Below are 27,215 nucleotides of genomic sequence, written 5' to 3' on the forward strand. Positions count from 1 at the left end.
TTTAACGTTTATTTATTTTTGAGAAAGTGCGAGCAGGGGAGGGTCAGAGAGATGGAGACAGAGGCTCCAAAGCCGGTTCCACGCTGACAGCAGTGAGCCAATGTGGGGCTTGAACTCACAAACTGTGAGATCATGACCTAAGCCAAATTCAGACGCTCAACCGACTGAGCCACCCAGGCACCCCTTAAGTATTGTCTTAAAAAATGGGTGAGAGCGGGTCACCTGGGTGGCTCAGTCGGTTAAGCATCTGCCTTGGGAACAGGACTTCCGCTCAGGTCATGATCTCACTGTTCTTGAGTTCGAGCCCTGCATCAGTCTCTATGCTGACCAGATCAGAGCCTAGGGCCAACTTCAGATTCTGTGTCTCTCCCCATCCCTCCCCCCACGTCCGCTCCCCGCCCCTCCCCCGCTCTCAGGCGCACTCGCTCTCTCTCAAACATAAACATTTAGAAAAATGGGTGAGAGGATGCAGAATTTTCCAAGATTCTTTCAGAAATGAACAAGTAAAGGGGCGCCTGGTTAAGCATCCAGGGCTCCTGGTTTCAGCTCAGATCACGTTCTCCCAGTTGCTGAAATCAAGCCCCAGGACAGCTTGGAGCATTCAGCCTGCTTGGGATTCTCTCTCTCTCCATCCCTCCCCCACTCATGCTCTCTCTCTCTCTCTCAAAATAAATAATCATTAAAAAGAAAAAAACGGGTAAAGATGTTCGGAGAGCAGGATGCTTGAGGCCTAATTGAGCAGCAGTCTGTTGGGGGTGCGGGGCTAACAGAGATAATCGCCAGGGGTCCTCAGCAGCAGAAAAGGATGGCGGCTGCTTCAGACAATGAAAAACTCCACCGACCCAGACTTGGGAGCTCCAGTCCGTGGGTGGGAAACACACGGAAAAGCTAAGTGCGTCTAGATTCCGTGGGCTTCAAAGGCCAGGCCAGGCGTTTAGAGTTGACCAGGAGAGAAATGCGGGGGAGGTGGGTGTAGGGGAAACGCAGGAAGGGGATACGAAATGCAGTTTAAGAAAGGCAAATGTGCCGGGAGCGGGTAGGGTGAAATCCGGGAGGCAGAGGCTGGAAGCCACGAGCCGGGTCGGGCAGTGGCAGGAGTCAGGAGAAGGGAGACGCGGCCCAACTTGGATAGTCTTGGGGAGTCCGGACAGGAAAGCATGCAGTCAGCGCTCCTCCAGAGGACGAGTCATCAGGAGGGAGACTAAGGAGCTGTGGTCGCGATGGCCGTCCTCCAACGGACGTGGGGCAAGTCTCGGGAAATACGGAAGTCTTCGGCGCTGTGAGCACGCAGAATGGTCCGAAACCGGGTGCCTGCCCCCCAAGAATTCAATCTCCCAGAGTCGACGCCAACTCTATGGGAAATGACTGCTCCTACTTCCTCCCCCGGAATCCAACTGAGAAATGGGTCGGAGCCGGCAGCAGCAGCCCCTGACTGAGAAAAAGAAAGTCAGAACAGAGCCAGACAACTGAGCTGCCAGGGGTGGGAATAGAGGGGAAGGGAGTAAGAAATCGATCGGACTCCTTTGGAGTCTCGAGCTGGGGCCTGACGTCCAGGAACCGAGAAGAAAACGCAGAGAAGACTAACCAGGGGCGCGGGCAACGCGGGAAAGAGCTAAAGCCGGGCGCCACGGCTGGCGGGTAAGCGCGGAGATGAAATTTGCGAGCTGGCGGGAGCCGAGAGCTAGGAGAGGCGGTGGGCGGGGCGGCGGGAAGCTGGCGCGCAGAAGTCGAGCCCAGGCCCCGGGAGCGCGGGGAGGAGCGCGCACCTGGACGCACGGCCGAAGGAGGACCCAGCGGAGCGCTGGTCGGGCCAGAGCCCCGCCCCTCGGCGGCCCGCCCCCTGGGCGGCTGGAAGCCGGAAGCAGGCGAAGTCGAGCCGACTCGGAGCTTCTCGGCGGAAGGGAAAGCCCAGGGCCGGTCCCTCTCAGCGCCCCAGCCGCCGGGTCGCGAGCTCTCCGCGACAGTGCGGGGCCATGGGGACTCCGCGCCGCGGGCCACCAGTCGTCCCGGGGCCCCTGCTGGGGCGGCTACTGCTGTCCCTGCTCCTGAGCGGGCTGGCCCCGGTTCGCGCCTCCCCGCGGCTCCTGGACTACCCGGCGCCGGTCTGCTCCCAGCAGGTGAGACCCCGACGCGCCCCGAGGTTACTGGGACGTGGGTGAGGGACAGAGGCGGTGGTAGCGGACGAGGTGCCCCAGGCCGGGCCGGCGGGAAGTCTAGGCTGGGGGTCTCGGAGCGGGCGCGCTCCGGAGGACACTCGGATTGGTGGGAGTTGAGGGGTGAACCCGAGAAAAGTTTGCGGGAGAGAAGTTCGCGCGGTGCGTGTTGCACAACCCGACCCGGCGTCCCGTGTGGGAGGCGGGAGCGCCGCCGCCGCCGCCGCCGGGGCCCCACGGTTCGGGGAAGGAGAGGGAGGCGCGGGGCCTGGCCGGAGAGGCTGGGCAAGGCCGGTTAGAAAGGGAGGCGGGGGGAGCCCTTCGGAGGAGCGGGGACTGGACCCGAGCGGCCTCCAAGCCGTGCGCCCTACAAATCCCCGCGGTGCCGGAGCGGGCCAGGACCCGAGGTCAGGAGACCCGTCCGGACCTCGGGAGCTTGCCTCAAAGAAGCCCCACCAGCCCCCCGGCAACCTGATTAGGGGGAGGCTCTGAGGAGCTTGGGGGCCCCAACGGATCTCGGCTCCGCTATCCCCAGGGGGGACCCAGCGGTCCTAGAGCCCTGTGCTCGAGGCCGGACAGCCTGCGGGGGCCGAGGGGACGGAGCGGTGGGACGGGGACAGTTGTGCGGAATGCAGCTGGCTGGCTCCGGGCAGCTGGGCAACACCTCCCCAGGGCGAGAAGCCCTAAGGACTGGGGAAAGGATTAAGACATCGACCTTCCAGCTCCTCCACCACCGCCGCCGCCACCCTCATCCAGTTCGGACCCGTCAAGTAGTACCCCCAATGTGCCCTCGGAAAGTGACACACCCACCCGTCGGGTAGTGGCCTTCTGTGGAGGACCATCTTAAGGGGAAAAAAACAAACAGCAGATCACCTTGCTCACCTCCACAGCTTCTCCCCTCAGAAATGTCTCTTTCCTCCACTTTCTCTCTGGTTTCCTCAGCTCCCTCCCCTCCACCACCTCTGACCCAGTATCTGAGTCAGAGGATGTGAAACAACCAAAGATATGTCTCCTTATCTAATGTCATGGAGGATTTGCCAAAAGAGAGTGGAGAGGGAGTAACGATTTAGAAGAATTTTTTTTTATATGAATAATGTTGGGAAATGTCCTTGTGAGTCCCGCTTTTAGGCAAAGTAGGGGACATGTGCTCAGCAGATCCTTCCCACAGACTTGGTATAGAACTGTTGTACCTAGAGAATTCGTGTTCATTTTCTGATGGCCGTTTGCCAGGTGTCTGCAAAATACAAGATACTGTTGCTCTGAACTGAAACTATGAGGAAACACCCCTGGGACCCTAATGTGCAGGGACTCAAATCATTTAGGATGGGGAAGAGGCTTGAAGGTGCTAACTATGGTGCAAGGCAGCCTATAGCAAGGGCTCCTTGTGCAACCAGGAGTGTACAGAATTCCAGAGGAAAGAAAAACTCTTTCCGGCTGGGATGTTCTTCAGGGCAGATAAGACATTAGGGCAGCCCTGAGGGGTAGTGGGAGCTGTCCAGGTGGTAGACAGAGGCTGAGCCCAGGCCCTTGGGTGAGCAGGATAAACTGTGATTGCACCAGAGAATGTGGCAGGAAAGTGAGAGAAGAAGCTAGAAAGGGAGGTAGGGACTCCATCATGGCCTGGTATAAGAGCTAGACTAAGTGTTTGATTTTAATCACTCAGTGGGAAGCTATTGAAAGTCAGGAGCAGGGCTGGAGACAGATACTTACCGGCCAAATTTGTTTGCCATCTCCTGTGTTCTGCCTTCCCTCCATCTTGCCTCTACATAGACACTTGGCTCACAGACCGCTCATCTCCATGAACAAACAGCTTCCCTGCTTCATCGACTAGTCTCTTTAAAAAGAAAGAAACGGGGCGCCTGGGTGGCGCAGTCGGTTAAGCGTCCGACTTCAGCCAGGTCACGATCTCGCGGTTCGTGAGTTCGAGCCCCGCGTCAGGCTCTGGGCTGATGGCTCAGAGCCTGGAGCCTGTTTCCGATTCTGTGTCTCCCTCTCTCTCTGCCCCTCCCCCGTTCATGCTCTGTCTCTCTCTGTCCCAAAAATAAATTAAAAAATGTTGAAAAAAATTTTTTTTAAAAAGAAAGAAACAACACCCTTCAGATTTCTCTGCCTCCACTGGTGTTTGTGGATACAACGCAATATAGTGAGGGTAGGGGACACCACAAAAACTTGGCTTCAGAGCACCTAAACTTACATCCTGATTTCACTTTTAGAATCTCTGCAAGCTTAGGCAACGTAGGTGGCCTGCACCTGGGTTTCTTCACTTCCATAATGAAAGACCTGGATGAACCATCACAAAGTGTGTACCACTTTCCAGAATACAAATGTCTATCCAAAGCCTGGTTGGAGTTCTCGCTCAGTGACTCTCTCCCAAGACAGAGTAGAGCCTTCTACATACCTGTTCTGTGCTGCAAGCACAGGACTTGGGGCTTGATAAATATTTGTGGAATTAAAGTTGAATGAATGAATGAATGAATGAATGAATGAATGGTTAGCTCTGCGGGAAAAGCAAGGGTAAACTGACATCAAGCATAGCACTATTTCTGGCTTCCTGGGTTTGGCACCTCAAAACCCAGATGACTCTGAGTTCTCCACAAAAATCAATACTGGAGAAACCATAAGTAATTGCATTTCCCTGGGCAGCCTACTGGTTGGCCCTTCCCCCTGCCTGGGCTTTCTCACAGGTTTGCCATGACTGCTAGCCAAGAGGAAAGCCCTCAAGAAAAGACAGTGACTTGGATTTGGTCAGTATGAGTGTTAACACATGATTTTAGAGACAGGATGTATGTTGTATTACAAATTCTTTTTTTTCTTTTTTTTTTTCCTGAGCACTTTGTGGTTTTCACTTGTGGTAGAAAAACTGTTAGATTTAACCCTTATCTTCTGGTTGCCAGGCCACTCCTGGCGTAAAAAGTTGTGTTCTGTGGATGTTTTTTACATGGTATGAGCATTCCAGCAGTCAGGGTCACTGCTGGCAGTGGAACCAGCACAGTTAACAGGTTCCTTGACCATCATACCCAGCTCCTCGCTTTGACTGCTCACGGCGAGACTTCCATCTCAGTACTGTGATATCACATAGCAGCCAAAAGCACATGGCAGTACTGTGCAGGGAAGAGGACACACCAGGTCAGAAGATATGGTCTCTGGGTCAAGCTTCCCTGCTCACCCACTCTGTAGCCCTGGGTCCACTCCATTGCTGTGGACCAATGTTCTTGCCTATAAAAGATCCTCCCCTCACAGGGTCATGTGATAATATGTGAGTGAGTGAGTGAGTGAGTGAGTGAGTGAGTGAGTGAATGAGTGAAAGCAACAGACTACATGGGCTGTGGCTTTGGAAGGTACAAGGGCACTAACATTCACCTATAGCTTTGTGGCAGGCACCCTGCCTGGGGCTAACATGCTAGCTTCATTCCACACTCACAATAACCTGCCAGGCTGCGTGATTACATGCTAGTGGCCAAAGGTCACACACCTAGTGAGTGCTGTACTGAGAATCAGAGCAGTATGTGGCTTCAGAGCCCGCTTTTCTTTACCAGGCACTTGGTAATGTTCATTACATGCACACAGTTAAACATAGTGAAATAAATTTCTTCCTTTTAATCTTTACCACTATGGATAGAGAATACTGGCTTACCTGTTGTAGGTGTCCCTTTTTTTTTTTTCAATGTAGACAGTATAGCAGTGATTAAGAGCATGGATTCTGGGGGTGCCTGGGTAGCTCAGTCAGTTAAATGTCTGACTCTTGGTTTCTGCTCAGGTCGTGATTTCACAGTTTCGTGGGTTCAAGCCCTGCATCAGGCTCCGCGCTGAGTGTGGAGACTGCTTGGGATTCTCTGTCTCCCTCTTTCTGCCCCTCCCCCACTCGTGCTGTCTCAGTCTCTCTCAAAATAAATAAACTTAAAAAAAAAATGAGCAAGGATTCTGGAGCAAAACTACATTGGTTTGAGTGTTAGCTCTATGGGCTCTTGGGCCACTTAGCTGACCTCTCTGTGCCTCGGTTTTTCCATCAGTAAAAATGGGACTGAGCCTGGGTGGCTCAGTTGGTTAAGCAGTTAAGCCTCCAACTTTTGGTTTCCGCTCAGGTCATGATCTTATAGTTTGTGAGTTCAAGCCCTTCATCAGGCTCTGTGCTGACAGCTTGGGATTCTCTATCTGCCTCTCTCTCTCTCAAAAATAAATAAATAAACATTTTTTTAAATGGGATAACGGTACTTACTTCATAGGACTATTATAAAGATTAAATGAAATATGTGTATAAAGTGCTTAGCATGATGCCTGGCACAAAAGAAGAACTCAGTAAATGTTAGCTGCTACCAGTGCCATCTTCCTCACCAACATTCTTTCTCAGATTTCTGCAGGAGGGCTAACATAATGCCATTCACAAGCAAGTAGCTCATAAATAATATTCTGATCCAACTATCTTTTTTAAAGTGGACATTTGAAGTAAATAATTTGGGATGATTTGTTGGAGGAGAATACAACAAGATCTGTCTCAGTAGCATTCAGAGAAGAGCCTGAATGCATTTTTTACATCATTTAAGACATCACACTAAAGGAAATTCTACATGGAAATTAAAAGGAAAAAGTCTGCTATTCCTTCCCCTAAACAAATTAATGTTTTCATCCGTTTATCTCACTGTTTAATCCCTTCTTTTGTTTGGAGTAATGTCCTGAATAAAAGTCTGTCTTTTAATTAATTCTTATCAAGGTAATATGTAGTAATCCTATGCTTGATTTGGCAGCATGTATAATATCATGGTGATCCTTTTAAAATTATACTAAGACCTTTAAAACCAAAAACATCAGATCTCTGTCCCAGCCCTCAGCACTTCCTAAAACTGTTTTCCAGAGATGATCACATATACTTCTTTTAGTTTTTTGTTTTGTTTTGTTTTGTTTTTATTTTAGAGAGAGAGTGCATGTATGCACTTGTGGGAGCACACAAGCACAGGCAGGGGAGGGGCAGAGGGAGAGAGAGAGAAAATCTTAAGCAAACTCCATGCTAGCACAGAACCTTATGTGGGGCTTGATCCCAGGGTCATGAGATCATGACCCAAGTCGAAATGAAGAGTTGGATGTTCAGCTGACTGAGTCCCCCAGGTACCCCTAGTGTTTTTTTTCCTCTGGCATTTGCCTCCACATTTCTAAATGTACTTACACTGTTTTTTCTTGACTTGTCAATTTTAGATATTACCTATTGACTCATAACATAAAAATTTCAATTTCTTATACTTCTGCTCCCACTGCTTCTCCCAGCATCCCCATTGTAGTTACATCACAATCTCAATGAAATCCATGGGGTTTATACCAAGTAATATTCACTGCTGAGGCAAATAGGTGCCCTTTGATTATATTTATTTTCTGGTGTAATTTCTTTTCCTCTGTGAGATGATATTTCTTTTAATTCTTTATCTTCCATAATTTTCCATATAACTAGTTTTTTCTATCAGATTTGTCATACACTGTTTTCCCCAAACATCAGATATCCCATCAATTTCATTTCCTCATCCCCCAAAGAACTCCCTCCTGGAACCCCACATTCTCCAGCTTGGACCTGGACTTGCACCACGGCACAACTATCATACTAGATAATCTGTCCTGTTTACAGTTCCCATGTCCTGGACCCTATGATTTCCTTCTCAGAGCTTAACTACCTTATTTTGCTGGAACATATCCTCCTGCAGTTTCCTAAGAAAATGCATAAGGATATGAGGGAAATATATACACATACATGCCCTCACACTTTTTTGATTAATTTGGCTGGGTATAAAAATCATGGATTAAAGATCATTTTCCCTTAGAATTTTGAAGGCATTGATTTGTTGCCTTCTGGGAAACAGTACAGATGCTAAGAAAGCCAATGCCTTCCTGACTGTATGGTACCTATTTTTTTCCCCCTCTGGAAACACTTAGGATCTTCTTTTTTATTCCTGCTATTCCAAAAGTTTCATGAAGTGGGGCCTTGGTCTGGGCCTTTTTTTCAGGCCATTCAATGAATGTTTTTAATTTGGAAATATGTATCCTTTAGTTCTGGAGTGGATTTTTTTGCTTTTTAATTTTTTCCCCTCTGTTTCCAGTATAACAGTCTTTGGGAAATCCAGTTAATCATACTTTGATTTCCTGAATTGATTCCTAAATATTCACATGTTTTCTCTGATTTCTGATTGTGCTTATTCTACTTTCAGAGAAATTTCCTGAATTTTGTAGCCCAACTCTTCTATGGAGTTTTTTATTTCCAAGGTTCATTTTTATTCCCAGCTTGCTCATTTTACCACAGTATCCTGTCCTTGTCCATGTCCTCTCTTATCTCTTTGAAAGTATTATAATTTTGTTAGTTTTAATTTTATTCTGTTCCTACCATTGTCTTATTCCCTTCAAGAGTATTTTTTTTAATTTGTATGTTTTGATCTATTTCTCATACAGGAAACCCTTCTTAAGTATCTGATACTCTTTGGCTGTCTGAGAATATTTTAAGAATGAGGTCCTAATCATGATGAGCACTGAGTAACGTATGGAAGTGTTGAGTCATGATATTGTACATCTGAAACTAATATAACACTGTATGTTAACTATACTGGAATTAAAATGAAAAACTTAATTAAAAAATTTTTTTTAAAGAATGAGGTCCTAAAAAGCTGATTACATACTCTGTGTAGATAGGGCTTATTGGTCATCAGACTTTAATATAGTGGGTCAGGCTAATGATGAACTTGCCCTGTCTATCAGTGGACTCTTTAATGTCAGCATCTGGAGGTCCTTTCCCAGGGGTTGGCTGCCAGCATTCTGAAATCAGAGCAGGGAAAAAGAGGCTGAAGTTCCCAACATTCTCTATGTAGACCTTCACTTTACCACACCCCCTTCAGTTCCTTTGTTTATACTACCTCCCCAGATACCTGATACCTTTAAGACCTGGTTCTTTAAAAGATTCTGATGAGCCATTGGCTTCTTTCTTGTCTCATTCCCTTCTGCAGCAAGGAACTCAGATGCAAGTTCCTCCACTTGGCCTGAGCCAGTTGTCTACTCCTCCTTCCTCTTTGGCTTTTAAAAATGTATTCACCTCTTTTGTCCACTGGTGTTTCCTCTTTGTCCTTGAAAATTTATAAAATTTTCCCTTTCCTAGAATTTTCATATGGTTCGGGGAAGGGGAAAAGATATATGTACATGATCAACATGCCACAACCTCTAATGGAATTTATTTTTCTATATTTCTATTTTCTTTTTTTTTTTTTTAATTTTTTTTTCAACGTTTATTTATTTTTGGGACAGGGAGAGACAGAGCATGAACGGGGGAGGGTCAGAGAGAGAGGGAGACAGAGAATCGGAAACAGGCTCCAGGCTCTGAGCCATCAGCCCAGAGCCTGACGCGGGGCTCGAACTCACGAACTGCGAGATCGTGACCTGGCTGAAGTCGGACGCTTAACCGACTGCGCCACCCAGGCGCCCCTATATTTCTATTTTCTATATTTCACTTATATGCACATTTTTTTCTTCTGTTTAAATCTTTTCCCCTTTATCTTCCCTCTCTCCATCTCTTCTGCTTCCATCCCTTTACAGTAGCCAATGTGTTAACAGCCTGCTATATATCTGTCCACATATTTTCATATGCTCATACAGTCATATTCAAACACATGTAAATATATGGGAAGGGTTTTTTCATCACTTGTTTCTGTAGAAAATTGGGTCATATGATAAAAAGTTCTTTGCAACTTATTCTTCTCACTCATCAACACATCTTAGCCATCACTCCAGGTTAGTAGATTTCTATGTAACTAATTGTCTTTAGTATTTACATAATATTCCATAGTGGAGAGCAATCTATCCAACCATTTGTCTTGATGGATAGTGAGATTTAAACTAGATCTCACATTATTCAGCCATTCCCTATTGATGGGCATTCAATACCACAGAACAAAAGGATAAGTTACCCAATTTTTAAAGATAGCACAAAGATAATTCTAAAACTTGATAAATTAGGGGCACCTGGGTGGCTCAGTCAGTTAAGCATCTGACTCTTGATTTCAGCTATGCTCTGGTCCTAGGAGTTTCCGGTGGACGGAGAAATGAGCTTGCGCTTGGGAGGTAATCTCCTCACCAGCCAGGAAACAGAGTGACACTAGAGTGAGCAGACAGCTAGTAGATTTTGTTGAATATGTGAGGAGAGCCTAGCAGGGTTTTGATGGCCCTGGGTAATGATAACTCATCACCAGGAGCTGGACAGGCTACAGAAAATCTGGACCCCATGGGCTCATGAACTGGTGTCCCAGATGCCCAGGTATGGATGAAATGGTGTGCTTGAAGTCAATCCTGGAGCATGCTCAAGTATATCATCCCTGTATCCACTTTATGAGTGAACCCTGGTGGCACAGCATCTTACCCCTCCCATCTTTAGCCCTGTCTCTCTGCTCTTTTTTTTTTTAAGTTTATTTATTTTGAGAGGGAGAGATAGTGCATGTGCCAGCACAAGCAGGGGCCGGGTAGGGGGAGGTGGGCAGAGAGAGAGAGAGAGAGAGAGAGAGAGAGAATCCCAGGCAGGCTCTGCATAGAGCCTGATGCAGCGCTCAGACTCAGGAACCCATGAGATCCTGACCTGAGCCAAAATCAAGAGTCCAACGCTTAACTGACTGAGCCACCTAGGTGCTCTCTGCTCCCTTTACAGAAAAAGGTGGGTGCTGACCACAACACCCTATTTACACACATATACGAAATTTCGGTGTTGTCCCGAAAATCAAAAATCGTATTTCTGATCTGCTTCGACATCCAACTTTCTGTCCCACAAGCCATGATTGGTCCATTTTGCCAGTTTAGATAACTAGAAACAACTGCGCCTGAGTTCTTCCTTTGCTCCACTGCCAAATCTGAATACATGGAGATCACCGTAATAATAATAGCTTCCATTTTTTGAGTGCTTACTATATGCCAAGCTCCAAGGAAGGGCAGCCAGTAATTAAAGAGCAACTATTATGTGCCCAACACTGGACAAATATTGTCTCATTTATTGGCAATGACATAGTTCGCTGGGCACTACAGCCAACAAAATTCCTCATAACGATTTTCTTAGGGCTTCTAGTAAGCTGCCTGTTTAACAGTCCAGGAGCACTGTATTACTTTATTTAATTGCATCATTAATACACAAATACATTTCTGCTGTTTGAAATTTTTTGTAATAGAGATATATTAGAAGTGGAAAGGAAGGGGCTTCCTTAAACCTACACCACCATCACCACCAGCCCACCCCCTGCCCCATGATCTTTATATTTGTGTCATTTGATTTTCAACAATGCTGTGAAGTTAGTGTTATGGGTATTCTGATTTTACAGTTGAAGAAATCAAGGCCTGGCAATGTTTGATATCTTGCCTAAAGTCACTTAGCTGGTAAGTGGTGGGAAGGTGACTGAGCTCCAGGGATGTGTGTGTGTCTTCCAAAGTAGAGTCAGCTGGCCAAACTCAAGCCCAGTAATCACATCTCCTATTGTTTGTAATTGGGACTTCTAAATTCGGCTCCCCAGAGCTCCTCTGGGTTAGAGAGTTAACACAGATTGCCAAGTGGGAAGCGACATAAGGTAATATCTGTACTTAGGTCTTCTGATCTATAAAACAGGGCAGAGGGCAATACTTAATCATATGTGTATGAGGGTTAGTGAAATAATATATCTAAGTCACCCAGAACAGGATCTGGCACCTAAAGGAGCTTGTAGAGACTTGGTGAATTTTCCATAACTGATCCTGTAACGAGGGATATAGTTTCTGTTCCTTCCTCTTACAGCACTGTTATCCAGATGGGAGACGGGAAGTTGCTGGGTATTTAGAGGCCTCTTCAGCAGGGTGCCCCAAGAGAACCCTCTCAGTGTCTTTTAAAATTGGGAAGTTCCTGGCTGTTACCAGTTACTCAGAAAATGCCCTTTCTGTTTTGCCAGCCACTGTACCCACTGCCATCCTGTTTCTCCTATCCAAGGATGGGAGTGCAGGATAAGAGAAGTGTGAGGAGAATATGGTTCCCTGCCCCAAGAGCGGCCTGAAGTGGGAGTGGGTGGCTGTGTACATTTTATCCTTGAGAAGGAGCCAAGGGAAGCATGGGGAGCCTGGCTGGTGAACTACCATTCTTTCACAGCTGTAATTACCTCCTTCTTTTTTTCCACAGGGGCTAAACTGCGTAGTCAAGAATAGTAAGTCATCTGTTTTTGTTAGTCTTGTCATTGCCTTGTTAATAAAATGCTAACCCCATGCTGATCTCCGACAAGAGTGCTGCCAGTCCACTTTGTTTTGGGATAAGGGTTACAGCCCTCAGCAGGAGGTGCCCTTGGGAATCCAGGATGTGTGTACCTGTGCTTCCTGTCGAGAATATCCATTATGCAAAAGTCCAAAAGTGAGAATCAGAATTGTCATTTGGGTTTTGAAAATATTATCGGGAGTACTGCCCTGGTGTATCTATAATACGATTTGATTTGTCAGAGCTTGTCACTGTCAGGCGAGAGACATCTGTGGTGTTGGTCCTGTTTTGTGTTTTATTTCAAGAAGGAGGCACATACTTCAAGTGTCTGTGCTAATTAGAGACCCCTGGCATATAAAATGAATCAACTTTTATCACTACCCCATCCTTCCTGTACTCCCATTTCACTGCTTTATCTCAAAACCAAGTTTCATGCTTTGTCTTCTCTCTTAACATGCCCTTTAGACTTCAGAGATTTGCAGCGACCCAGACAAGCTGGAAAGGGGTGGGGGCAGTGTGGTGAAGCCAAGAACCCAGCTAAGGGTCGCAGGCCCCTGAGCTTTTAAGATCTAGCTCTTTGGAGCCACTGCTGTCGCATCTTGCCTGCATGCCTCATTCTTTTGCAGTTTCTTCAGGTTCTTGCAGAACATGGAGGTCTCTAATTTTTGCTTTTTCTGGCTCCAGGTACCTGCCTGGATGACAGCTGGATCCACCTTCGAAATCTGACCCCTTCATCCCCAAAGGATGTCCAGGTCCACCTGGACTTTGTCCAGACCCAGCATGGAGACCTACTGCCTGTAGCTGGCATCAGATGGACCCTGCAGACAGATGGTGAGTGGGCATGTCAGATTCTGCCTGGGAGATTCTACCTACCTCCAGGTGAATCCACAGACTAGACCATACGGCTCTCCCACCAGACTCAGAATTGGGTTCCCAGTCCTATGCTCAGACATGAGGGCCCAGATTTCATGCTGAAAGGCTCTATCATTTCATGCAATACATGAATACTTCTTCAGCATTTTAGATATTAACCAATGATGGTATCTTCTCAACCCACCATCCTTCCTTCAGCCTAAAATCCTTATCACCCTGGAAAAGGAAGTCAAATGGTTAATTCTCTGACTGCAGTACCAAATATTTATTGGAAAATGGTAACACATTTGCCAGCCTGCTTTTCCTCTTAATTTAGGGGTTGGCTTTTTTTTTTTTTTTTTTTTTTGTAATCTCTGCTATACCCAACATGGGGCTCAAACTCACAACCCCAACCAAGATCAACAGTCACATGCTCTTCTGACTGAGCCAGCCAGCTGCTCCTAGGAGTTGGCATTTTTTAAAACAACACCCTTCCCCCAAAAAACCTTCTCCAGGGATAGAGAGTTGTATGACAGAACAAGAGCCAGCCCCACATTTGTGACCAGGGCCTGGGGGAGGTTATCCTCTTTATAAGTCTCCAGCCTCTGGTGCCTGCCCCAGCCTATCCAAGGATTGGGACAGCCATGTGTGACACCCGTGCCATGTTGCCAACATCCCAGCCACAAATTTGCACAGCCTTTGCCTCTAGCCCAGTATAAAGTTTCATTTGTCCTTGCCCAGCTGGGAGGTAAGTGTCAGCAAGGCAGGAGGCTAACTCAGGCCCAAGAGCGAGCAAAAAGTAACAGGAAGTGGAGGGTTAGGTACAATGTGCAGATTTTCTTTTAAGAGTGAGTAAGCATAACAGATGGGGAAGCACCACACCCCGCGGTTTGTGTTTGTTGATCTACATCTGTTTGTCTCCTCTCCTCCCTCTGGCCTGCAGCCAGCATCCTCTACCTGGAGGGTGCAGAGTTGTCTGTCCTGCAGCTGAACACCAATGAACGTTTGTGTGTCAAGTTTGAGTTTCTGACCAGACTGAAGCATCATCATAAGCGGGTAAGTGTCCGGCTCCAGAGTGGATTGTGTTCCTCTGGTGACAGTGAGGAACAGAACATGTTTCCGAAGACTTCCCAGACATACCCACCTGGCTTTTGCTTCCAACTGTAACTAGATGTTCATTGTAAAGAGAGTTGAATGGGAAGGACTTCCACGGCCCCACCTCCTGCTCTCTTTCTTTGTAACCAGATTAACCTGGGGCCTGCCTCCAGGAAGAAACAGCTTTGCCCAGCCTAGAGAACCACTGTGGCTGGGGCACAAGCCAGTGAGTTCTGCAGCGGTTTCCGTTTATTTAGCTGCTCACTGCCCGATGGTAAAATGTTCATTCTCATTTAGTTTGCTTAAAGTATGGTCCTTGGCGGCATCCGCATGACCTGGGAACCAGTCAGAAATGCAGAATCTAGGGCCCCACTCCAGTCTTCCAGAATCAAACTGTAAGGGCGGGGCCCAGCAATCGGTGTTGAACAAGCCTGCCCAGTGATTCTGGTGGAAGCTCCACTGTGCAAACTGCTGGTTGAAATCTGCAAAAGTACCTGTTTGCAGATCCCCCACAACCACAAGCAGCCAAGACAGATCCCTTCTCCTGTATGTAATTAGGACCCTCAAACTTGACTGCCAGGTGGATGGTGAGGACCACGTGCCTAGATCAAGTTAGAAGCAAACCGCGCCCCCACCACCAACCTCTGTCCACCACCAGGATAGTTAGAATGAGAGGTGGAATCAATGCACATCATCTGCACCATCCAGAAAAAAAATATCTGCACACCTTCTGTTACCTGTACAACAAAGGTGCCTACAGATGCAGACTCAGTGGGGATCTGTAACCCTCCCTCTGCACTTTCCTGCTCCAGAACATTCTCAAGAGATCCCTGGTTTTCCCTTAAGGAGGAAGAATCATTTAACAAATGGTGTTTAGCTGCCTCTTGGTTTTTTTGTTTTTTGTTTTTTCACATATTGAATGATTCCATTCATATGAAAAGCCCAAAATAGGCAAAGGCATAGAACTGCCTCTTGTGTGCTAACTCTCCCAATAGCCCCAAGTCCTCTGGCTCGGCTCCCTGGCTCCCTTACGCTGTAGTTCTGGAGTTTGAGAGGGCTCACGATGGAGGAGGACTATTTTGGCTTTCCCCAGATTCTCTGGCATATGACACTACAGTCTACTGATGAGGGGCCAGACTTTTTTAAAATAGGCAGCAAAGACCAGAGGAAACAAAGAACAAAGAAATGCCTCCCTCTGATTTGGGATCTTGCTTTGGTGGTTGTTTTCTTCTCCCATTTCACTGATCTTTTGAGGGCAGGTGGGCTTGGAGTTCTTTCGGTGAGAAGTGTGTATGTGACCTTTCCAACCTCCCCTTCCTCCCTCTTTTCAGTGGCATTTTACCTTCAGCCACTTTGTGGTAGAACCTGGCCAGGAGTATGAGGTGACTGTTCACCACCTGCCCAAACCCATCCCTGATGGTGACCCAAACCACCAGTCCAGGAACTTTCCCGTACCTGGTAAGAGCGCCCTCCCAAGCCATTCCTTTCACCACTCAGCTCTTGGAGAAGAAACCAGCAGGTGGCTCAGACATCAGCCTCCCTGCTCAGCTGGACTGTGACTGCCATTACAGCATGTGATACCTACGGAATAAACAGATGCCACAGTTGGGGAGCTCCTGCCCAACTCCCCAACTCCCTCCCCCTGAAGGGTCAGAAGAACAAGCCACTCTTGAGAGAGTTTTAACTCCTGCTTCTAGTCTGGTTCCAGCTCTCGTCACCTTGCTCTGCACCTTTTTCTTTTTCATTCCCCACTTGTCCCCACCTGATTCTTCACTTTTTACCCCACATCCTACCTGCATTTATCCACCACCATCCCATGTGTGATACCGTCTCCTCTTCCCCCACTAATCCATCCTGCCTAAGAAGACTGCTGGGTTTATCCTCTAAACCTTTAATGTGTGTGCACCATCTATTTCTCTGTCCTCCCCAGAATCTCAGCCACAACCTACAACATTTCTCATTGTTCAAAGCCAACTACATATGGAAACCCAGCCCCCTTGAGGACAGGGTCTGGGGCTTGCTCAGGGTCTGTGCAATCTCCAGAACCACACAGTGCCTTGCATATAGTAGGTCATCAGGAAGTGCTTGTTAAGGATGATGACAGTCTTCTCCATTCCTAGAGCACTCCACATGGGCACATGCACAACCACACATACACACACACGATCTGCTTACCCTGCTTTATTTTTCTTCATGTTACCCATCACTCCCTGACATACTGTCACCATATATTTGTGATGTTACATTATGCTGTTTGTTTTCATTGGTCTTTTCTACTGGAATGTGCTCTCCAGAGGGCAGGGACTCTATCTTATTCACCACTGTCTAAAACAGTGCCTGGCACAGATTGGGTGCTCAGTAAGTGCTTGTCAAATGTGTGAATCCCCCCAGTCCCCTCGCTTGTTCCTGCAGTAGACTCAGTGACTGTCAGTCTACAGCGATTCATACCTATCACATGTCTTCTTAAACCAAAGTGAAAATGATACAGTCAATGCCATTGGGGAAGGGAGGTTAAGAAGATGTTTCTGAAGCAGTGGTCCTCAAGGCAATCCCTGGGCCAGTGGCATCATCAAATTACCTGGGAGCTTGTTAGAAGTACAAATTTTCAGGACCCACCCCAGACCTGACTAAATCAGAAACTACCATGATGATGCACAGGAAAGTTCGAGAAACACTGCTGTGGAGGAACAAAATGTTTCTGCCCCTATCAAGAGTCAGAGGCAACCCACAGAGAAAGCTGGAGGTGGGAGGAGGATCCGGAGTGGGCTGAGATTCTTGGGTCACTCAGAGCAAGCTCAGGAGGAGTACAGTTGAGTCTGGAAGGTTCCCTGAGAGAGGAAGGAGGAGACAACCAGGTCAGCACCCAGTTCTGTGGGACCTCTGGCTAATGGCAGCAGTGCTGTCTGGGAACTGGCTTTGAAGGGCCCATCTTTGAAGCCTCCCAGAAGGAAACAGGTTGTATCCCTGGTGTCGGGTGTCTGGAAGAGCAAACTTTCTAAGGCAGAGGCTTAGTTGTTTCACCTTCTTCTGGGTTGATAGGCTGCGAAGACCCCAGGATGAAGATGATCACACCATGCGTGGGCTCAGGTAACCACACCTGGCGGTCTTGCTGGGGGAGCTTTGCCCAGGAGCATACACACGCACGCATGCCCTCCCCTCACTCCCAGCCTGTGTCTGCGCCCTGACCAGGCAGCCTGTGGGACCCCAACATCACCGTGGAGACCCTGGAGGCCCGCCAGCTGTGGGTGAGCTTCACCCTGTGGAATGAATCTACCCATTACCAGATCCTGCTGACAAGTTTTCCACACACGGAGAACCACAGCTGCTTCCAGCACACACTGATGGTGCCCAAGGTAATGTTGCCACTGTCCTGACCCCTCCAGTGTAGTACCATGCTGCCTCCCTCAGCCTCAAGTCTCCCTCCACTGTCAGGACAGAACCTTTGCCAGAAGCCCAGCGCTCAGTACCATGCTTAGTCAACCCCAATCCTGCGCATCTGTTTTTTTTTCTTTCCTTCTGGTACGTGGTTGACGTAGAATCAGTTCTGTGGTTGATCTTTCCTTTGTCTCTTACAGTTGATTCTGCAGTTGATAGAAATGTCATTGATCTCTGCCCTGCTCACCTCCCCCGTCCTTTTAGTTCTTCCTTCCCCACAGTGTCCTCTGTTCTTTTTGTTGTTGTTGTTGTTTTCCACCTATTCCAAAAAGGATCTGAATATTTTTAAATGTGGGTATTAAGACAAAGGGGAAATAAAGATGAGGAAGTAAGATGGAACCAGGGTGCAGTTACTACTGAAAATGTGTGTCAGGCCGTTGGTTATGAACACAGATTGTCCCCATGATGCCAGCAGCCAAAGCAAAGAGAAATTCCAGTTACTAGATGTGTTCACAAATTAACAATGAACCAGTTGCCCTAGGGAAACATAGCCTTTCCTGGAACAGAAACCCAAGAAGCATTTGTGTGTGTGGCCTTCCTATGGGGCACAGTGGACAGCGATGCCAGCGTTCTCAGCAGCCACCTGCAGCACTTTCTCACCCGTCCTCTCCTCTCCCTACAGCCTGCGTACCAGGACTCCCGCCAGCGGTCCAATGTCACGCTCACCCTGTCAGATTCTAATTGGTGCTGCCGCCACCGAGTACAGGTGAGTGAGTGTAGTGTGCACAGGTGTGGGAGCACATGCACAGGTAGCACTCCTAGAAGGGCAGACTAGGAAAGGAGGGCGGCTCAGGGACTCATGCTCTCTCTGAGGACCTGGCACCGTGCCCCACTGGGCCTCCCTGCCTGGTGAGACATCATGTCCACCTTCCCCAGCCCTTTCTCCCAGATTCACCTGGCCGGGCTTCTTTGGCCCCTGTAGCTGATGGGCGATCTGTCCGACAGCACAGGGAGGTCCTCGAGCAACCAGCCAGGTGTGTGTCCTCAAATAGCCTGCTGGCGAGAAAGCATTAGTAGAGGACCCCAAGTCTCCCCAGCATCTCAGGATCCCTCTCTCCTCTGCTCTCACAGATCCAGCCCTTCTTCAGTAGCTGTCTAAACGACTGCCTGAGACACTCCATAACTGTACCCTGCCCGGAAATTCCAGATCCTCCAGGTAGGAAGTTTATGGCTGCTCTGGGGCATTTTAGGGGTGAGTGTGAATGAAGTCAACACCTTGAGCTGAACCCTGACCTGGTTCTAAGGGTGGGGGCGGAGTTTAATTTTACTTAGAGTTACTCAGGCCTGCAATGTGGGGCTCTAAAGACACTCCTGGGTTGGACTCCTGACTGCCTTTCATTAGCTATGTAGCCGTGGGCAAAATACTTAACCTTTCTGATCTTCAACTTTTGAGACTGAAAAAAACAGGAATTGTTACTGTCAGAGAGTTACAGTTATGGACCATGTACTGAATGAAGTGTTTTACCATGTCCACTTTCAGTCCTCACAAATTGTGACTCTTCATACTGTGAAGCAGAAGGTCCTTTCCGCAGGTTCATAGATGAGGAAATAGAGGCACAGAGATGTTCAGTAACTTGTCCAAGATCACACACCAAGGAAGTGGCGGAGCTTCGGCTTCTGGCCCGAGGGCCAGAAGCTCGGCAGCCTATTCCCTCCCCCTGCACCGCTGCCAACTTCCCACTCATAAGCCACCCACCCCCTAGCATGTGGCTACAGCCAAATGCAGACCAGAAAGCAGCAGACATTGCATTGGCCTGGAGGAGAACCTAGCCTCCCGGTTGAGAGTTGGGTCATCTCTTAATAGACCGACAACTTGGGTGTTCCATGTGGATGTTTTCACTCAGTTTACCGGGCATTTGGAGTGCTAGTGCAGGGCCGAGGTCACTGCCAGGCCCTCAGTGGGGGCAGTGATGGTTCTTGTGGTCACTGCTAATAACTAAGAATACTGTTTTCCCTTTGTTCTCACTGCAGTCTCAATCGCAGGTAAGCCCCACTCTCCTTCCCGTAGCGCTGTAGGAGTCCGCAGGGGCCATTCCCCAGGGGCCACGTGAGACATCCCTGACTGAGCCTTGGATGGAGCCAGGCAGACAAGGCTGAACCAAGAGGCCAGCCCAGGGGTGGAGATCATCACCGTGTCATGGTGCAGGCCAGAGTGGACAGCCCAGGGGCTGGGCCCGGGGGCTGGGGGAGCTCAGGGCTGGCATAGCAGACCCCCTCTGCTACATCACTCATGCTGTTCTGCTTACCACAGACTATATACCCCTGTGGGTGTACGGGTTCATCACGGGCATCTCCATCCTGCTGGTGGGTTCCGTCATCCTGCTGATCATCTGCATGACCTGGAGGCTACCCAGTAAGGGGCAGGGGCTGTGGGGGTGGGTCATGGGGTTTTCCCCTCTGTTCCTCTCTTTATTCTTATGTCCCCTTCTTTCTGCTGCAGTCTCTGTAAGGCTGTACTAGGAGGGCACCCTTCAACCCCAGCCTGAAGAACAGAACTTGCCTCTTTTAGGCCACACCAAGCTCAGTTGTCAAGAACTCAGCCTGCAGGAAGGCTGCCCTGGGCTCAAATACCAGCTCCACCACTTACTACCTGGGCAAATTACTTAATTCTCTGAGCCTCAGGTTCCTCTTTTATAAAGTGGAATTTATAAAGATACCCACATCGTAAAACAAATATAAGGATGACATGAAATAATGTTTATATATGAATCCTTAGCATAGAGCCTGGCACATATTTGCTGAACATATGTTAGCTATAATTATATTTATTGCTACTAAAATTAATACCATTAAAACAAACTGGATGGAAGGAGCTAGGGTAGAATTTCCCTGCATCAGACATGATCAGCCAGGCAGGTGGGAGAACCTGAATGACTCCATCCTGCAGCTCCCAGACTTGTACATCCTAGGTCAGGGAGAATGGTGAAGGGGCAGCATGGTGTGAAAAGAAGGCTCTGGGTAGACCCAGAACGTACAGGTGTGGGTCCCAGCTCTGCCTCCCTGCTTTGCAGGCATAGGCAAATTGCTTAACAAACCCTAGATTTGATCTTCTCTTCTGTAAAATGGGATAACACCTCCCCCTCAGGGGTGTGTGAGGATTGAATGATCTGGCCAAGTTCTGAGCCGGAGAGAACAAGGGCCTTTAGCCTAGGGGCTCAGACTTTCCCTGCCACCCCACCCCCCACCCCCTCCGCATTGGGCCCGGGCCCTTCCTTCAGTAGTCTGGGAGCTGTTTCCACACATTCAAGTCTCGTCAGGAGTAGGTTTTATTAATTATTATTTATTGTGTGATGGGAAGAACGCCAGACCAGGCACTGGAAGACCCAGTGAGAGAGCTCTTCTCCACAGGATTGTTGGGAGGGTCAAATAAGTTAACATCTCTGCGAACACTTTATAAACTGTAAAGCTCCCTACAGACATCAGAGAGGCTTTTGCTTCATTTCTGTTGTTGCACTTCTGACCTTTTACTGAAGTGCCCCACGCCACACTGACACGAAAGGACACATGAAGAAGAAGACATGAAGGAAAGTTCACTCATTTGACTATCTTCTGGTAGTTCTGGGAAAGGGCCCAAAAGGTGGGGATTGAAATGAAGGTTCTGCATGTCTTCCTTGGCCATCGGGGGTTCCGTTCACCCTGCCATGTCACTGGGGAGCCGACTCCTGCACCACAGCTTCCCTCTTTGTAGCTCAGGGGGAACAGTTGCTTAAGAATGTTGTTTCTCTTCCTCACCTCAAAAATACTAGGAGGAAATGTTGTAAACCGGCCTGGTGGGGGCTACTTCTGGAGATGTGTTGTAAGCCTCTGGCAAGGACACTTCTGAGGAAGAGGCTTTCCCTGCAGTGGGGTGTTTCTCAGAAGCAGCCCAGCTGTGGAGAGGAGAGGAACCAGGGCTACAATGAGGGACGTGGGTGGAACTCCCAGTCACCGCTCTGAGGGTCCCTGCTGGGTCAGTGCTGCCAAGTGCTTGTGACCCCTGCTGACTATGTTCAGTGTGCCAGACACTTCACATATACAGTCTCATTTAATCTGTGCCACACAGACCCATTTTACAGAGGAAGAAACTGAGTTTCTGAGGCATGGGTAACTTTCCCAGATCTCACAGCTGTTCGTGGCTGACCTGGGATTCACACCTGAGCAACTCCACACAGCACGGGGTCCTGCAAAGGCCCTGAAGCATCTAATAACTGCCCTCCCTTATCATTTGCTCTGTGTCAGGGGTGTGACAGCATGCCATCAGGTGCCCTTGTGAATTGGTCCCTATTTCTCTTCCAAAAGAGCTGCTCCAGTGTATTTTTGTTTCTTTCAGGGTCTCGTGAAAAATACGGGAATGACACCAAATGTACAGGTCAGTATTTCCTGGTGTGGGTGGCCTCTGTTTGGTGTGTTTTGCTGTCAAAGGCTTGATGGAGGGTTCTCTTGAGAGACATGGGTGGGTTGCCTTCTGCATTTTAACTCCTGAGCTCCTTCAGGAGACCTCCCCGTAAGAGGACCTGCTTCCTAGTACCACCACACAGAGGGGACCTCAAATACAAAGCTAAGATAACATTTTTTAAATCACTTGGACAAAGAAGGAAGGGAAGGGACCATCTTTTATAAAAAGAGGTCCTACCTATAACAGATATTTGTATTCCATAGGCAGGCCTTTGTGTCTCTTTTTCTTTTTAAAGTATCGGCTAAAGGCCAGATAGGAATCATGAGAAAGAAATTCACTGTCCCAGAAGGGGTCAAATTGTGATTCTTTTCAGGCAGCCAAAATGGGTGAAATAGCAACATTGGCTTATTCAGAGACCTCAGTTGCATTACTTCGGCTAGGGAGCCAATCTCTTCCTGGTCTAGGGTACTCCTGGCCTGACCCATTAGGAGTTCTGCCCCTGGCCTGTGGTTTGAGAATCATTGCAGATGCACACCTGAACCTGTGGGCCTGGTTTTCCTTGTTTCCCTCAGATGTCCTGCCCAAGAGCAGCCTGACGCCCCCACCCCTGAAGCCCAGGAAGGTCTGGATCGTCTACTCAGCTGACCACCCCCTCTACGTGGATGTGGTCCTAAAGTTCGCCCAGTTCCTGCTCACCGTCTGTGGCACCGAAGTGGCCCTCGACCTGCTGCAGGAGCAGGTCATCTCAGAGGTGGGGATCATGACCTGGGTGGGCCGCCAGAAGCAGGAAATGGTAGAGACCAACTCCAAGATCATCATCCTGTGCTCCCGAGGCACCCGCGCCAAGTGGCAGGCCATCCTTGGCTGGGAGGAGCCTGCTGTCCAGCTTCGGTGTGACTGCTGGAAGCCCGGGGGTGACCTCTTCACAGCGGCCATGAACATGATCCTGCCAGACTTTAAGAAGCCAGCCTGCTTCGGCACCTACATTGTCTGCTACTTCCGTGACATCAGCAGTGAGAGTGATATTCCTGACCTCTTCAACATCACTCCCAGGTACCCACTCATGGACAAATTTGAGGAAGTTTACTTCCGAATCCAGGACCTGGAGATGTTTGAACCCGGCCGGATGCACCGCGTTGGGGAGCTCACGGGCGAGAACTACCTGCGGAGCCCCAGTGGCTGGCTGCTGAAGGAGGCCGTGGAGAGGTTCCGGGAGTGGCAGGCTCAGTGCCCTGACTGGTTCGAGCGCGAGAACCTTTGCTCCGCAGAGGACCAGGACCTCCCATCCCTGGATGAAGAGGTGTTTGAAGAGCCGCTGCTGCCACCGGGAGGAGGGATCATCAAGCAAAAGCCCCTGGTGCAGGAACCTGCCTCCAAGGGCTGCCTGGTGCTCGATCTGCGCGTCTGTGAGGAAGGAAGGGGAATGTCCCGGCTGGAACCTCAAGTTCAGCCCCAGGGAGAGCCGGCAGCCCTGACGCTCCAGACAGAGGTGCTCCCTGTGGAGGAGGCGCCTCCAACTCAGGCAGTACAGCCTGTCCCTCAAGCCACCGGGAGCAGCACAGCCAGCCGCTTGGCCGTGGTAGAGGGAGATGAGGCCTGGCCACTGTTAGAGGGCCACGGCCCTCGGCGGAACAGCATCCTCTTCCCCGTGGACTCAGAGGACCCGCCCCTCTGCAGCACGCCTAGGGCATCGCCCAACCACCTCCCGGAAGACGTGAGGGAACAGCTCGAAGGCCTGATGTTCTCACTCTTCCAACAGAGTCTGGGCTGCCAGGACCAGGAGGGCTGGGAGAGCGCCGCAGCAGCCCTCAAAGACCTGTACGCTCCCTGTGAGGATGGGCAGCGACAGTCAGTGCAGTCCGACCAGGGCTACATCTCCAGGAGCTCCCCGCAGCCCCCTGAAGGACTCCTGGAAATGGAGGAGGAGGGAGAAAAGCAGGACCTGGGGAGGTCGGCCAAGCAGCTCTCGCCTGAGGACCTAGAGAGCCTGAGAAGCCTCCAGCGGCAACTTTTCTTCCAAGAGCTTCAGAAGAACTCTGGCTGGGATGGTGTGGAGCCCGAGATGCCATAGGGCCTCCTTAGACCCCGAGTGTTGGGAGAAGGGTGCGTGTATGTACACAAGTGTGCACATGAGTGTCTGTATGTATACATATGTCCGTGTGTGAAATGTTTGCCTTTGAAGTGTTAACCTCTTGATCCCTGGGCATCCCCCTTAATTTTCTTTCTCTGACCCTCTGGTCATGATGTCTCTTCCCCACAAGAATCCACAGCCCATTCCCAGGAGCTAGTGACAAAGTGTCCTTGAGTCTCCACCATTCATTCATTCGTTAATTCTTTCATTCATTCAGCATTTATCTTGCACCTCTTATGTGCCAGGCATCTGAGATACAAAGGTAAATTGCAGGAGATACTGGCCCCGGCCACGGAGGGGCTTAACATCTAGTGAGAGCAACAGATTAGCAAACAGGATGGTCATGAGCAAAGTAAGGCCATTGTAGAGGTCTGCCCAGGGCTATGAAAATACAAAGAAGGGAAACCTGGGCCAAGTCACTGTGGTTGCAGAAGGCAGCAGGTGGGGTGAGGGCTGGAGCAGTAAGAGAAGTGGTGGAGAGGCAGCTAGAGCCCCAGTTGGAGAAGGCATGTGGGCCAGGCTGGGGTTTGGGACATCAGCCCTGTGGCCTGGGATTCCTTTGATATGGGAAGCTGCTGCTCTGCAGAGAAGGAGGCTGAGGACCAGACATACCTGAAAGCCACCTCAGCTCAGTTTTGAAAAGAGACAGGATGGAAATGTGTGGTGTGAAACCTAACAGCATTCAACGGGGAGAAAAGTCTGAAATCCTGAGCCCCTGTTTTGGCACTCAGTCAAAGACAGGGTCTTTAGGGACTGCGTGAGCGGGCCCCTGGGCAGCAGCCCCCCATCCACACACCTCTTGCCCCCCATGAGCACAGGAAGCACCAGAGCTGGGTGCCCAAGACTGAGTATGAGATACGGACCTCACATCAGGGTGGGCAGAGAGGGGCAGGGCAGGAGTTAGAGGGCTGGCAGAAGCAGGCCTCTTTGAGGAGAGAGGAAAGTGTACCACTCTGTCTTTAAAAGTCTGAGTTGGTTCAAAGAGGAGAGATGCTAAGGCCCAGTGTTTGAAGAAGTGGTTCCTGAAAGTGCCTCCTTTGGAGAAACTGAAGGCTTTGTCCCTCTGGGGTCCTGGCAAGCACACTGGGATGCCATCTGCCCCTGGAATGGAGTCACAGCTTCAAGCTTCAGTGAAGGGGTGAGGATTCTGGCACGTAATGGGAAACCAAGTATCACAGGTTACCTGTGTGTATGCCACACCCATGCATATGTGTGCACAAAAGGAAGATTATCAATAAAAGAATGAATAAATGTGTTAACTCTGGTTAGAATTCTGGGTAGTTACTTTGAGTTCCATGTTACTATGGGTCAAGAGTTCCTAGCTGTAGAGTCCTTTCCAGTGGTGCGATTTCACCTCATAGTGGCAGCGGCATCAGGCCTAAGTCCCAGACAGAGTGTGGCCCGTATACAGCCTGACAGCAGGACCAGGTAAGGTGTCTGTGCACCTCCAGAATACTTACATTGACACCTAATCCCCAGTGTGACGGTTGTGGAGGGACAGGTGATGAGGTCACGTGCATGGAGCCCCAGACTTCCTCCCTTCTGCCACGTGAGGGCACAGCGAGATGGTTTGTGAACCAGGAAGCATGCTCTCACCAGACACCCAATCTGCCAGCAACTTGATCTTGGACTTGCCAGCCTCTAGAACTGTGAGAAATAAATTTCTGCATTTATAAGCAGCCCAGCCTATGGTGTTCTGTTAAAGCAGCCCTAACAGACTAAGAAGGGAGAAAAGGAACTGAGTTCTCCCAGCTGCCAGCCTCTCAGGCTCCATCTCTCCTCCAGTAAGCTGGGTCCAGATGCCTACCAGCCTGTGGTGTTTCCCCAGCTTCTAGGAAGCATTAAATGTGCAGAGTGTGGAATACCACCGTGGGCTCTTCCTTGCTGGAGCCAGGGCTCTCTGTGGTGGCAGAATGGCCCTAGCCAGTGTAGTGCTGGTGCCCAGAAGACATTCCCATTTGAATTGCATTCCCCACAAACCTTGAATTCTAGCTTTGCTGGCCTCTGAGGCTAAAATGTCCTCAATTAGCATTGTTCACTAAGTCCTGTTTATCTCCAGGGCTGCTACTTTTCTTCCTAACAGCTTTGTTGAGATACGATGCACATACCATACCATTCACAGCTGCCCTCATGCAGTTCAATGGCTTTTAAGAGTTCAGACTTCAGCAACCATCAGCATAATCAAGTTTAGAACATTTTTCTTACCCCCAAAAGAAATCGAAATCTAGCACTCCTTAATCCTCACCCCAACCTCCCTAAATTCCTCATCCCTCTATAGATTTCTCCATTTTGGACATAACATGTAAGTGGAATCATGAAGTCCCCAGGCTTCACCCTTTCTTTAATGTTCTTCCCTGGCTCCTCCCCTGTTCCCTGCCCTACCCTAAAGCCCCAGTCTCATACTGGTCTTTCCAGCATAAATGCTGGAAATTCTGTCAACCTGTGGTGTCTGCTGTCAGCCAAATGCCAAGAGCTTCAAGAGCATGTATAAATAAAGCCATGCCTTTCTTTTCATACTATTCTGAAACATGGCTAATAAAATCCTACTTCACCCAGAAACACCATTCCAAGAACAGATGTCCTCCAAGCTGTGACTTTCCTACCACTCAGGCCCTCTCCTAAATAGAGTGCAAAAGTGGCTCAAGTGGGTGGGAGGACCCACAGTCAATATACGACCGAAGCCTGCAGTGGAGTAGCTGTGACTGGTATCCGGCCCAAGTCTGCATGCTTGCACCAGGCCAGCTTCCAACTTCCAAGTGGACTTGCCTGCTGTCTTGTTCCTAGTTTAAAAAAGAAAAAAAGGCAGTAGGGATGACTAAATGGTGATGTAGACATTGTTCAATACAGTGCTTTCCAACCCAGCTTCCAAAACCAGTTTTTCTTTTCTGCTTAGGAAGGACCTCAGAGGTGTCCAGGCTTTCAGGGAGTTGTTAGTCACTTAAACATCCATTCAGCAGTTTGAGCTGG

General features: G+C 49.1%; 1 protein-coding gene across 3 annotated transcripts; it reads left to right on the forward strand.

Annotated features, from left to right (window-relative positions):
* Nucleotides 1-1,838: 1,838 nt before the first annotated feature.
* IL17RA (interleukin 17 receptor A) lies at nucleotides 1,839-25,927 on the forward strand. Of its 3 annotated transcripts, XM_025930575.2 has the most exons (13): nucleotides 1,839-2,117; nucleotides 12,292-12,316; nucleotides 13,045-13,191; nucleotides 14,156-14,268; nucleotides 15,639-15,765; nucleotides 17,347-17,394; nucleotides 17,497-17,660; nucleotides 18,365-18,448; nucleotides 18,814-18,898; nucleotides 19,714-19,725; nucleotides 19,994-20,095; nucleotides 22,052-22,090; nucleotides 22,690-25,927. In XM_025930575.2, exons 1-13 carry the CDS (start codon nucleotides 1,974-1,976, stop codon nucleotides 24,186-24,188), a joined length of 2,589 nt encoding a protein of 862 aa, XP_025786360.1. In that variant the 5' UTR covers nucleotides 1,839-1,973; the 3' UTR covers nucleotides 24,189-25,927. The 3 variants fall into 3 exon arrangements, with proteins under 3 accessions (XP_025786360.1, XP_086570606.1, XP_025786361.1); XM_086714480.1 differs by lacking the exon at nucleotides 19,994-20,095 and having other exon boundaries at nucleotides 1,841-2,117; XM_025930576.2 differs by lacking the exon at nucleotides 19,714-19,725 and having other exon boundaries at nucleotides 1,841-2,117.
* Nucleotides 25,928-27,215: the final 1,288 nt, after the last annotated feature.

The sequence above is a fragment of the Puma concolor genome, chromosome B4 (genome assembly GCF_028749965.1).
Source record: "Puma concolor isolate L17-30 chromosome B4, mPumCon1.1.hap2, whole genome shotgun sequence".
Lineage (NCBI taxonomy): Eukaryota > Metazoa > Chordata > Mammalia > Carnivora > Felidae > Puma > Puma concolor.

What these genes read in the sequence shown, in the direction of transcription:
- IL17RA (XM_025930575.2), top strand. Translation starts at nt 1,974, where the DNA reads ATGGGGACTCCGCGCCGCGGGCCACCAGTCGTCCCGGGGCCCCTGCTG. An exon ending in AAACTGCGTAGTCAAGAATA is followed by an intron (nt 12,317 to 13,044) that starts GTAAGTCATCTG and finishes TTCTGGCTCCAG; the next exon opens with GTACCTGCCTGGATGACAGC. An exon ending in ACACACTGATGGTGCCCAAG is followed by an intron (nt 17,661 to 18,364) that starts GTAATGTTGCCA and finishes CTCTCCCTACAG; the next exon opens with CCTGCGTACCAGGACTCCCG.